This window comes from Mesoplodon bidens (assembly GCF_964165515.1).
Source record: "Mesoplodon bidens genome assembly, chromosome: 8".
NCBI classification, from domain to species: Eukaryota; Metazoa; Chordata; class Mammalia; order Artiodactyla; family Ziphiidae; genus Mesoplodon; species Mesoplodon bidens.
Window position 1 is genome coordinate 48,004,385 of NC_138165.1, and position 13,543 is coordinate 48,017,927.

Sequence of the window (13,543 nt, forward strand, 5' to 3'; positions counted from 1 at the left end):
AGAAGTGAGAATATAAAACAGAAGGCAATTCACCATCTCTAAATTGCTCCCCCTCAAAAACTGTGGATACCTTAAAGTCATCTATATCCTTTTACCCAGCAATCCCAATTCTAAGAACGTATTCTAACAAAAAATTGGGCAAGAGCACAAAGAGATGCATACACTGATGTTTATCACACCTTTGTTTATAACTGAAAAATAAAACAGAAAAAAAAACAAATGTCCATTGTAGAAAATGGTTAAAGTACTGATTAGACACATATGGAATTATATACAACCTTTAAAAATGCTGATGTCTGGGCTTCCCTGGTGGCACAGTGGTTGAGAGTCCGCCTGCCAATGCAGGGGACACAGGTTCATGCCCCAGTCTGGGAAGATCCCACATGCCATGGTGTGGCTGGGCCCATGAGCCATGGCCGCTGGGCCTGCGTGTCCGGAGCCTGTGCTCCGCAACGGGAGAGGCCACAACAGTGAGAGGCCCACGTACCACAAAAAACAAAACAATAAAGGTTCTTTCCTTTGGAAAAAAAAAAAAAAAAATGCTGATGTCTGAGGTATACCGTTAAGTAAAATGCTGGGTTTCAAAACAGATTTATAAAGTCATATCTTCATTTTAAAACAAAGTATGTTTCCTATAGAATAGGAAAGAGCTGGAATAAACAATAAGATGTTAACAATGATGTTTTCTGGTTCATAAAATTAAAAGTGATTTTTACCTTCTCCTTCATGTTTTTCTGCATGGTCTGAGGTTTTTTCAGTGAGCATATATCAGGACGCCTGAAAAAGCTATTTCTTTTAAGAAAACAACAACAAAACCATGAAGATATCCAAAGCAGGAAATAAGTTACCAGAGCTAGACAGAGGTCAAAGGTAAAAATCCAAACAAATAACCCCAGGCTCGGACATCTGACAGCCTAGGCGGGTCAGCATTCTTTCACTTCTTTCAAAAGACATCTTGTACTGAGCAAACTACTCTATTCCAGCTACTAGTCCAGAACTTGCAGATGGAAACGAATGGCACACACTTCCTGCCCTCCAAGGGGTTTAGTCTAATTGGGGGAAAGGACACTTATACCCAAATAAATGAAATGCAGTAGTGGGGGAAGTCTGACAGGAGTCCTGCGTGGTACAAGGGGTGCAGGGAAGAAGCATCTAACCTGGCCAGGGTGGCGGGGTGGAGGGGGAGAGGAGCTGGTCAAAAAAGCGTTCAGAAAAGGCACCATGGGATGAGATTCTAAAGGCAAGTGGATGTTGCCATGCAGGTACACTTTGAGGGCGGTCATCCCAGGCATGTGGGATGTGGGCAGCTGTGGCAGCGAAGGGAAGACACTGAGAAGCCTAATATTTTAGGGGAACAGAAGCCCAGATGTAACATGGGGTCGGGGGTGAGGTTAGGAAGGTAGGTAGGCCCGGGGGATGGAGGTCTCAAATGCCCCCACTGAAGCATCTGGGTTCCAAATGAGCAAGACTCTCTCCCTTTTTTTTCTGGCCGTGCCACGTGGCATGCAGGATCTTAGTTCCCCAACCAGGGACTGAACCCTGCAGTGGAAGCGTGGAGTCTTAACCGCTGGACCACCAGGGAAGTCCCAAGACTCTCTCCTTGATCAAACTTTAGTCAGGCTCCTCTGAGCCCTCTTCTCAACTGGGCCTTGACCTTGGACTTCCATGTCTGTCCCTGCAGAGTCCAATTTGAGCAAGACTCCTGCTAAGGCAGTTTAGAGAGAATCCTCCCCCCCACTGTCAATATCTAATCACCCTCGATACTGCAATACTTGTATCTTAAAACGTTGATATCTGGCCTGCCTGCAGCAAGAATCCTATTAGATCAGTTCAGCAAGAATCCCCCTTACCTTTCATGTCCCCTCTTAGTGACTATCCATCCACCTAACCCCCCACCAACCTGCTCCACTTGTACTTGAAATTGAGCCTGATTTCTCTTCCCTACTGCAGTACTATCGACCCCCTACTACAATAGTCCTCCCTACTATCTTTACAAGTGTGAGAATAATTTTTTCTTTAACACAGCCTGAAGGTACCAGGGCACCTGTGAAGGTTCTAGGGCTTTCCCCAGATTAGTCAGTCTGACAAGTGTGCTGAGAAATAACCATCGTGGGTCTTATAACAGTGTACATTTTCTGAACCAGGCACTGTACTTGGCAATCTACACACATTAGCTCATGTGACTGTCACAAGGTGGAGAGTGTTATTATCCCCATTTCACAGGCCAGGAAACTGAAACAGCGTGGTGTAGCAATTTGTCCAAGTTCTTAAAGCTAAGAAGTTGCAGAGCTGGGAAATGATGGTCCTGGGCTGTCTGCCTCACGTCCAAGTTTGGTGCTGGGGATAGTAAGATGAATCTAAAACTCTATTTTCTCCCAAGCTCTGCAATATTTGCAAATAACCACAGACTCAACATCTCTCTTCCTACTAAAAGGAACTTGGTTGATGTGCAGCAAATGGGTTAAGGGAGGAGCTTTCTCAGCCACAAAAATAGGACTCTATGGAAAACCTGAGAGAAATCAGGTGAAACTGGATCTGTCAGGGAGCTTTTTTTTTCAACTCAAGAGAAACCATTAGGGAGGATGTAGTTTTGTTTTTTCTTGTGTAACAAGTAGACACGGGTGAGAAACCTGAGGCCGGTACTAAAGAGAACCCAAAGGTGGGGGAGGTTTCCTATTCTGAAGGGAGGAGAAAAGCCAAGGATGCACAACACTGTCATTAAACAGGGGAGTTAGGCCAGACAAGCACAGGTGGAAGCAGAGGGAAATCCCCAGTGATGCCCAAGTTATTTAAGGAAATGCAGAAACTGGCATTTAGGGAGACTTGATTCCAGGCAGGGAACAGGGGAAGACAGAACTGTCAATCAAGATACACTTACTAAGCAACAAGAAAATGACAGAAAAGGGGACAAAGACGTAAAAAAACAGCTCCTGCTTCTCAGAAGCTTGCAATTTACATGAGGAGGATATACACGCGCGTGCGCGTGCGCGTGCGCGTGCACACACCTATGTGTGATCATTGCAGAAAATAGGAACAGCTGATATAGTCTATGAGTAAATGGAACCTGAGCTCTGCCTTCCAATGGTTAGGAATTCCACAGGTAAGAGGAAAGGAGTGGCTATTCCAAGCAGGAGAATGGGGTGAACCGGTCCCTAGGAAATAAGGATGCAAGAAGGGCTTTCAGGGGCTAGCCAGAGTTAAGGGCAGTAATTTTGGGGGGCAAGACTAATTCTGAAAATGAGGAAAATTAAAAGGGGAATAGGAAACGTGGGAGATAATTAGCATTTATTGAGCATTTTCTCTGTGCTAGACCCTGTTTTGACCACTTCATTTCATCCCAACGACCCTGTGAGATAAGTAATTATCTCCACCTTAAATCTGACCGAACTGAGGCCCAGGAAAGCTAAGCAACTTGAAAAAGGCCCCACAGAGAGCTAGTAAATCCACACTCCGTTCTGACTCTCCCCGCTGCCTCTACCAACCCCAGTCTTTTACATAGTATCGACTGTGTGCTCACCACCAACATGAGTGGCCTCCAGTGACACATGCCAGATTATAGCTACTCTCCTGTGTTCACTCATTCCACGGTTTCAGAGGGTAGGTTTACAGGAAACCACTAAGTCATCTAAACATGTAACATCTCATGTAAACGTCTCTGAATTTAGGGCACAAGAGAATGAAGGACTGATATATCTTGACACTACTGAACACTACTGTTAGTATTCACTAGACACAGTGACTGAATACATTCTTTAAAAGTCTGGGGGGCCTAAAATGTTACCGCTTTTAGGTGGGAACACAAAATGGTACAACCACTTCAGAAAACTGGCAATTTCTTAGAGTTAAACATATAGTTACAATATGATCTATTGTAGTAATCCCACTCCTGGGTGTTTACCCAAGAGAAATAAAAAATTTATACTCACACAAGAACCTATATTCAAAGGTTTATAACAGCTTTTTTCATAATCATGCCAGATTGGAAACAACACAAATGTCCTTCAACAGGTGAATGGATAAACAAACTGTGACAAACTTGTATAAAGGAATACCACTAAGCAATAAAAAGGAATGAACTATTGATACATGCAACAACAACCTAAACCTCAAAGGACCCAAGCTCAAAAAGATACTTAAATTTATGATTCCATTTTTATATATACAATTTGGAAAAGGCAAAAATTATACAGAGGAAGAACAGATAAATGGTTGCCAGGGGTTAAGAGAGGGGAGAAGGTTTGATTACAGAGGGGGGGCATGAGGACTTTTTTTTTTTGGAGTGATGAAATTGCTTTGTATCTTTTTTTTTTTGCTTTGTATCTTGAGTATGGTATGTAGAGACAGAATAATGGCTCAAAGGATGTCCACACTAATCCCTGGAATCTGTGAATATGTGAAAGTTACAGGATAAAAGGAACTTTGCAGATGTAATTAAGATTGCTAATCAGCTGCCCTTGTATCAGGGAGATTATCCCAGATTATCTGACTGGGCTCACTGTAACCAAGTGGGCCCTGAAAAGTGAAAGAGGGAGGCAGAGGAGTCAGTGAGAGAGGCAAGCCATGGAAGAAGAGGCAGGAGAAATTGGAAGCATGAGAGGGAATCAACCCACTGCTGGCTCCTAAGGTAGAGGAAGGGGGCCATGTGGCCAGGACCTGCGAGTGGCCTCTAGAAGCTAAGAACAGCCCAGGCTGACAGCCAGCGAGGGGATGGGGACCTCAGTCCAAAACCATAAGGAACTGAATTCTGCCAACAACCTGAATGAGCAAAGAAATGAATTTCCTCCCAGACCCTCCAGAAAAGAACATGGCCCTGCCAACACCTTGGTCTTGACCTTGTGAGACTCTAAACAGAGAAACCAGCTGACTTGATGGACTTCTGACTGTTGACTGAAAAAAAAGAAAAGCACAGTCTAAAAGCTGAGAAACATGTTTTATTTAGGGCATTTACTGAGGACTATAGCCCGGGATGACAGCCTCTCAGATAGCTCTGAGGGACTGTTCCAAAGAAGTAAGGGTGGAGTCGGGATATAGAGGAGTTTTTGCACGGTGGGGGGGGGGGGGCACAAAACAAAACAAAACTGTGTAGTGGAACATCAAAAGATTACTGCTAATCACAATAGACATCTCAAGTTAATGATTTTGGTGCTTTTCTATGTATGGGAAGATGAAAGAGTCTGGGCTAAGGAAAACATTCCTTTGATACGCATCTTAACTATCTAGGGCCAGTATTCTGTTTTTCTATGTCCTGAATTCCCCTCAGGGTGCACCATCAATGGCAGGCGACATCCTTTGTCCACATGACCTATGGAAGCTGTGTGATAATAAACTTGTATCATTTTAAGCCTTTAAATTTGTTGTAATTTGTTACAGCAGCAACAGAAAACTAATACAGCATAGCTACACAACTCTATGTATTTTTCACACCGCTATAATAGAACTATACACCAAAAAGAGTGACTTTACTCTGTATAAATTTTAAAAGAAAATACTCTTGCTTTAAAAGACCATTGCTATGGACAAAAAGAAAAGTTCTAGCCATATTTCTTCACATCTTCAGCCCATAATCTCCACAAAGATAACTCAGGCTTGGAATTTGGTCTCTGTCCTGGCCCCTGCCTTCCCTGCCCATCCACTGTCCAGAACTAATCTAAGCTCCTACAGCCTGAGGCCACTTTCCACCTGAAGGCCAGCTCAGGGTTTATAGCTAATATTTTGCTTTGGCTTTCAAACAAGTCAAAACTTACATTGCCCCAAGGAAAGCACCCATGGTTAACAACACCTGCTTTCCCAGGATTGCAAACAAGAGGAAAGCCCAAAACTGAAGGGTGTAAGTCCATTTCAAAGAACCTCACTGAGAACTCTCTAAGACAGAGTTCCATCAATACAGATGCATCAAAACCAATAGACAGAGTTCAAAGTAATGGTTGACTCACGCGGAATTTTAGCAGCTAATGGAGGAGTATTCTGAGAAATGCTGTAAATCCAATATTTTTCTTTGAAGAATTAATGTGGAGTCCCTAGCCCTGCCCTCCACTTCTAGCTCACCATGAGTGTCATTAGCACTCCTAATTTTTAACAAAGCTGGATACAGTTCTTTCCCAATTTTCTTATAACATTTAAGTGTATTATATGCTCTCTTACCAGGCCTGCTCAAAGGAATAGCATATCTCTTTAAACTTATTTTTTAACTACCCCCGACAGCCTACAGTCAATTAAAAGTCCATGAAATCAGTTAAATACATCAGAGTTAAGATTTCTAGACTCAACAAAGAGATCAATAAATATTTATTAAGTGCCTTCTATGGGCAAGGCCCTGGGAAGTACAAAGAAGCAAAACATGGATGGGCCTTGTCTCTACACATGCCTTACAATGTCATTAAACATATGACCAAAATTAATAATAATCTAAGGCAAAAAAATCAGGAGATCATATACAAAATAAATGCTACAAGAGTTCATCGTGGGAAGAGACTGTGGCTGGAGCAGTCAGGGAAAGAAAGCTCTGCACAGGATCCGGGGGGGGGAAAAAAAAGCAAGAATGGTAGAGATAATCCGTCCTAGACAGGACATTTCTTAAAAAAGAAAAATCTAGGAACTCCACCTGCAAAATCTCCCTCTTAGCATACATCTCCATAAGAAAGGAACAAGACTTTAAAGGAAATAAAATCACCCCAGTTTCAAAAACAAATAGAATGTCTGGGATTCTGAATTTGGACTCACAGATAACTGCACAGAAATTCATTCTTCACTCATCTCTCTTGGGAGTGAAGGTGACATTTCTGGATGGCTCTGGGCTTCTTTGGTCATCCCCACAATCTCTGTCCCTGCAAGCAAGGAAGGGAATGCCCACCTGAGGCAGTTTCCACCTGCAACTGAGCCATGTGGGATGGTTCCTAGTGAACTGACTTGGGGGCCATTCTACTTGGTGTACAAAGTGGGATACAGGCTGCCAGAACTGTCCCTTCCTTTAGTTACACATTATGAACTAGGAATGGGAAGGGTCCGAGCACATGCCAACAGAAGTCCCAGCACCCTTCAGCATCTGGCAGTCTTCTGTCTGTACCACACTCACTGAAAGATGTGTAAATCAGTGTTTATAGCAGCTCCATCCGTAAGAGCCCCGAAGTGGAAACTATCCAAACAGTTACTACCAAACAGTTACTAGATAAAGAAATTGTGGTATATTCATATAATGAGATACTACAGAACAATGAGGATGAACAAACTGCAGCTACGCACCGCAACATGGATGAATTTGGCAAGAGTAATGTTGAGCGCAAGAACTCACACAGAAGTGAACATACTGTATGGTTTTATGTAGATAAAGCTTAAAAAAAAAACTAAATTAAACTAATCTATGGCATTAGAAGTCAGAATAGTAGTTACCCTGAGGCAGAGGGAGTCAGTGACTGGGAGGGACACTAGGGAGAATTCTGCAGTCCTGAAAATGTCTGTTTCTTAGTCTAAGAGGTGGTTACGAGGGAGTGTTTATAAAAAAAAAAAATATATCATCAGGCTGTACACTTATGAAAACACTTTTCTATATGAATGCTTTATTTCAAAGAAAAATTTATCTTAAAGAAAACTGAAAACTCTCTGCTGTATTAAAGGATTATAGTAAGGAACTTCCCTGGTGGCGCAGTGGTTAAGCATCCGCCTGCCAATGCAGGGAACGAGGGTTTGAACCCTGGTCCGGGAAGATCCCACATGCCACAGAGCAACAAAGCCCGTGCGCCACAACTACTGAAGCCCGCGTGGCTAGAGCCCGTGCTCCGCAACAAGAGAAGCCACCACAATGAGAAGCCCGCGCACCACAACGAAGAGTAGTCCCCGCTCGCCACAACCAGAGAAAGCCTGTGTGCAGCAACGAAGACCCAATGCAGCCAAAGATAAATAAAAAATTTTAAAGAAAGGATTATAGTAAGAATATCAAAAATGTTAATTTACAGTTGAAGAGCTACATGTGTATTCACATCTACAATCTTTTGTTTAATATACTTATTTTATATGGTGACTTTGTTTTTACTTTATTCACTCAATAACATGAATATGTAGATAGGAATTAAATATATACTCATAGTAGTGTCAAAGTGAAAGAGGAATAAGATTAAGGATCTCTGCCTTGCACACAGATCAAAGGGATGATTTATTACTCCACTTCATTAGTCCTGGTATATCACCCTTAGAAGATGGAGGAAGAGGAGGAAGAGGAAGGAAAAGGAGAAGGAGGAAAAAGGGAATAAACAACTTCAGCTTTTCTTTAAAACCTCTGAAAAACTAGGGCCATCAGACCATGTTCTAGGGCTACACAATTACTTGTTAAAAAATTGTTACAATCAGCTTTTCTTTAAAACCTCTGAAAAACTAGGGCCATCAGACCATGTTCTAGGGCTACACAATTACTTGTTAAAAAATTGTTACAAGACAAGAGGCAGGGACTAGATGTCCCCAGTAACTCCCACTCTATCTAAACCATAGCGTGGCTCAGGAAATAGCAAATCAGACTACAGGCTGACCCTAGCTTAGAGGTGTATCCCAACACCTCTGCCCCATGTACCGGTCATAGATATGTCACTATCCCATGTCTGCCATTAAGTATAGAATCTTCCTCCTCATCAATAACTGTAGCATACATCCTTTCTTCAATTTAACACTAAGCAGACAGAACACCCCTCTTAGGTCAGCTCTCAGGGTGAACGACCATCCCCGTAGCATTTGGAGGTCACGGTTTTCTGATGGCTGTGAAAACTGGGAGGAGAGAAGAGGGCGTCAAGAGGAGCTGCCTTCCTAAGGGGAGGTTCAAGATGAAGCCCTGAGGCCAGAGCCTTGCCTCTGTTTCCCTCGCGCGGAGAGCGCCTGTCTTCCAGTTCAGCCAGCACCTGCCAGTGCCCAGGTCCCTTACCAGGGACTGCGGCACAACCTTGGCGAAGATGCTGGGACTGCTTGGGCCGGCAAATATCGGCCTCTGGTGCTTAAGAAAGGCCGGGCTGACTCGGGCAGAGACCCTAAGTAAATTGTCACCTGTCAATCACTTGACCTAAATACACCAGCCACTGGGGGAAATAGGAGGGAGGGGGTTAGTCGGAGCATGCTCAGTAAACGGGATGACATCACTTAATCAATGCTGAGGCCGGCAAGGCTGCATCAGCAGCCTCGAGCAGGCTGCCAGGAACGTGTCAGCAGGGATCGGGAGGCTCCCATTAACTCGGTCCCTCCCCACGCGACTCGCATACAAAGAGGGCACCATCAGCTACACACGCTGGGGACAGCGGAGGGGGAAGGGCGGTGGAGCGGGGGGAGGCTGGCTTGTTTTATTTGACATATTCCTTTAAGAACTAAAACCCAGTGGTATTCCCTCCCCCCACCAGCAGCCCCGCTGCAGAAATAGAGCCAAGCCTGCGGAGGTGAGGGAAGGGGGGAGGGGTAACGTGGGAAGGGAGACCAAGAGGGAGGGGGACCCCAGCCACACAAAGTAACTTCTTTGGGCACAGAGGCTATTTGGTTGCGCTCCGGACCCCCAGCCCCACAGACGTGGGCGCACAGCCTTCTCTCCACCCAGCGTGAAGCACACCCGAGGGTCTGCGGACACCAGGTGGGGGTCGCCCTGTTGCGGAAGGGTCAGAACCGAGGTCCAAGCCAGGGCAGCCTGGGTTGAGAGGAAGCAGGAGACACCAAGGCCACCAGTATTCCCCCATCCCCCGCCTTCCGCGTGCAGAGCAAGGAGGAACGCCGCGGGGAGCCAATTCTGCACAGCTGTGGGAGCTCCGCGCCGAGGCTAGGATTTTTCCAGTACCTTTTTTCTTTCACCAAGCTCGTGAGAAGAGGCAAAGTGTTCGATAAATTGAACCAATGCCTGGAATCATTTGTGGGTTACACGTGGTCTTGAGGGTAACCTGAACACACTACCCACGCGGTGTGGTCAGGGCGGGGAACAATGGGCCCACTCGGGCCCGCACCCCAATAACAATGGCGGCGCCGAACCCTTCCTCGCCCCCCACCCCGACCCCCGCCGCCTGGGGCCCGCCCCATGGTCCCCAGTCGACCCTCCACCGGCCCAGGGGGGAACTACGGGGGGGGGGAGGGGACTTCTCGTCAAGTCCACCCTAGAGGGCAGCCCCGAGGGGATGTCCGAAGGGGTAGCCCGAGCATCTCTGCCTGATCTGGGGCGTCAGGGCTGCGGCGCGAAGCAGCAGGGGAGGCCAGACTTCCCAGCCACTTACCCCGATCACCACGGTCTCATCGCCTTTAAATTTGGGGATGAATTTGTCCCCGCGGAGGATCTCAGCTTCGTTGAGTGGCCGGAACCTGCACATCACTTTGATGCTGCATTCGGCTGGATCCGCCATCTCTGCCGGCGGCAGAGGGAAGGGGCGCGGGGATGGGCGGGGGGACGGGGTTCCGCACAACTAGGGAGGTGGTCGAGAACCGCACCGCCCGCAACGAGGCCGCCTCCCGCAGCCTCCGACGAAGCTTCTCAGCAGGTCATCGCGAACTCGGCGGGCTGGGCAGCTCTGGCCGCTCCGAGACCCGGTAGGTGGGCAGTCTATCAACCTTTGGCCCGTCCGGCTGCACACCTGCCTTCCCTGGCCTTGCCCTGGCCCTGCGCTGCGTCCCGGGCCCACCTGCCCAGGACCACGCGGCGGGCGGACGAGGCGATGCGCAGGGAGCAAGCCTCTCCCGGCTCAGACCTCCCGGGCTCCTGCGAGCTCAGCCATCCTGCATCAGCACCAGCGCGCTCCGGCGCCTCCCCACCCCGCCCCTTCGCCCCGCCCTCCCTCGGTCCGCCCCGGGACGGTGACGTCACTGCGGAGATCCGCCCCGCCCTCGCCCAGGCTCCAAGAGCGAAGCGTCCTGGGACTTGTAGTCGTTGCACCTGCGGGTGGAAGGACAAGGATACTTGGAGTTGGCTTTCGGAGACAACGTTGGTGCCCCGGGTGACACCTCCGAGAGCCTGCAGGTCTTGGCTGGCTGCCCAAGTCAATACAGGATGGATGTCACATCCAGTGTTCCCGGTTAAAATCTCTATAAATAACCAGGTCTATATCATCTCTTTACATCGTTTCCTGATCCCAAAGGAAAATCCCCTCTTAAGACAATGTCCAACCAAACAGTTATGAAGCATATTCTCTGTGCTCAACAGTTTTTAAGCGTCGTGAGGAAATCGGAGGGAGGGGGGCAATGAGATTTGCATGAATATTTGAAGTCAGTAACTCCTGAAAATGCCTGTACATAGATAGCAGTTCATACATATTTTGGGTCAGGGACTCCTTTAATATCTGATGAAAGTCAGGGACCTCTTCCATAACAAAAACAAAGACAAATAAACCTGTACACACCCACAGATTTTTCATGCTATTTGAGAGGGATTGGAGACAGCTGAAGCCTGTCTGTGACTCCCAGGTTAAGAGCCTCTTAATTACTACTAATTATTGTACAGTTTACAGAACCTCTGCCAAATGCCTACTTATAACCCTGTAGAATGAACAGAATATATACAGGATCAAGTCCAAAGTACTCTGCAAAATATATCCAGGTCCCGTGATCAGATTCTGTCTACTTATTAGCCTCATCTCTTGCCACTTCTTGTCTTGATGTTTACACTCTGACAAACACCAAACTACTTGCGGCTTCCTCCGTTTAAATTCACCTCTTGCTCTGCTTGCTTCTGGTATTTTGTTTAAGCATTTACTCTCCCAGAGTCAAGCATTCATGCCTATTAGTAAGTATGTATATTAGGGCTCTTACCATGGAAAGTGACAGAAATCCACCTGGAGCCACTGAGTTAAAGGAGGGAGGGTGGGAGGGAGATTCAAGAGGGAGGGGATGTGGGGATATATGTATGCATATGGTTGATTCACTCTGTTGTACAACAGAAGCTAACACAGTGTTGTGAAGCAACTATACTCCAATAAAGATGAATTAAAAAAGAAAAAATAAATAAACAAACAGAAAAAAAGAAGAAGACAGATTGATCTGGCTTATTAAAGGAATGATGAAAAACCAAGCCAGGGAACAGGCAGACTACCAAGGCTCTCTCTCTACCACTGGTCCCTGTTCTCTCTTTTTATTGGCCTTACTCTCCCTCTAGATCATCCCTTCAACATGTCAAGAAACCCAGCTGCCAACAGCCCCTGCGTTCATTCTTCAATTTCTACCATTAGATAAGGATAGATGTTTGTTCAGAGATTTGGTTTGAAAACCCCTAGGGCAAGTCTGTGATTGGCCTGGGCTTCGGTTGGTGTCTACCACTAGACAACTCGATCAGAGTCAAGGACTTTGTGAGATCCTGCAGGAATCTCACGGTCGGAAGCTACACAAAAGAAGAGGGACATCAGTCCCAGAAGAAGAGCATTTTGCAGGGCTGGCAGAACAATTAGATGTCCACTCTCCCTTTCCAGTGCTATCTTTTCCTCTAAGACTCAGCTCAGCCCTCCCTCCTTAGGAAGGAGCCCTAAGTGAGCCCTCCCTCCTTAGGAAGCTTTCCCTGACTCACTAAACACTGACAGAGAGTAGGTGGTCCTCCTTGTTGTCTCATTATCTCCTGTGTCCACCTCTGTCACTGCAATTCCACAGGCAATGATATCTGCCTCATCTTTATGTCTCTAGCATTTAGCACATAATAAACAGCACAGATGTAGGACGCATGGCAAGGTATTTAATTTCCTTAAGACAGTTTCCTCATCTCTATCATTGGAGTAATGATACCATCTCACAGAGTTTTTGAGGGAATTAGAAGAAATAATACTTTTAAAGCACCTAGCATGCTGCCTGACACATGTATGATATAAACCTCTGAAAGTTAGATATGATGATGATGATGATGATGATGAAGTTATGAACAAGTGAGTGTAAAACAAGTAATTTACTCAGTTAATTTTAGGAACACATCTGTTGATTAAATGCAGGTGTACCTGGGAATAGAGGTTCTCCACCTAGCTGAGAAGACACACCTACTGAAATAAACTTTTGTCAGCTATTGTGAGCAGTACCAATTTTACTTCCTGTCCTCAGATACAGTGAAAGTAGGTTTTAAAAGGCCCAAATGCTACATGTTCATCTATTTTCACCTTAGTAGTTCTCTGGCTCAGACACCCACAATCTTCAGTTGTCAACTTCACAATATACTGGAGAGGGCAGTCCAATCCCCAGTTTCCCTGAGCCCACCAGAGGATGCCTAGAAGCTCACACACACTGGTTTGTCTGAAAAGGTCAGAACATGGATAACCTGGGGTGGTGAGAGAGAACTGACTGTGTGTCCCTGGGTTCACTCTTCATTTATTCATCCACCTATCCATCCATCAACTACTGATTGAACAAATAACATTTGCTGTCACTATATACATTTAGGTTTATTAAGTGAACTCAAGGGGACTATGGTCCCCCACTTGAGGGGAAATTGCAAAATAAGTCATTACCCTCAGGCAACTTAGAAACAAGTCAGTACTGAGGTACAATGCTCAGTGGTGCTGAGAAGGCTTAATCAAAGAGAGGGATTAGGTAGGATTTAAAAAAATTAAAAAGAAACACCAAAGCACAGACAACA

At 45.9% G+C, this 13,543-nt stretch overlaps 1 protein-coding gene across 1 annotated transcript in view; it reads right to left on the reverse strand.

Annotated features, from left to right (window-relative positions):
- Positions 1-10,346, reverse strand: part of KIF5C (kinesin family member 5C) — a gene marked incomplete at its 5' end in the record, with an annotated part of 173,853 nt that extends 163,507 nt beyond the window's left edge. The window contains one exon of the mRNA XM_081241905.1: positions 10,221-10,346. Coding sequence (XP_081098031.1) covers positions 10,221-10,346 — 126 coding nt within the window. The remainder of the gene's footprint in view (positions 1-10,220) is intronic.
- Positions 10,347-13,543: the final 3,197 nt, after the last annotated feature.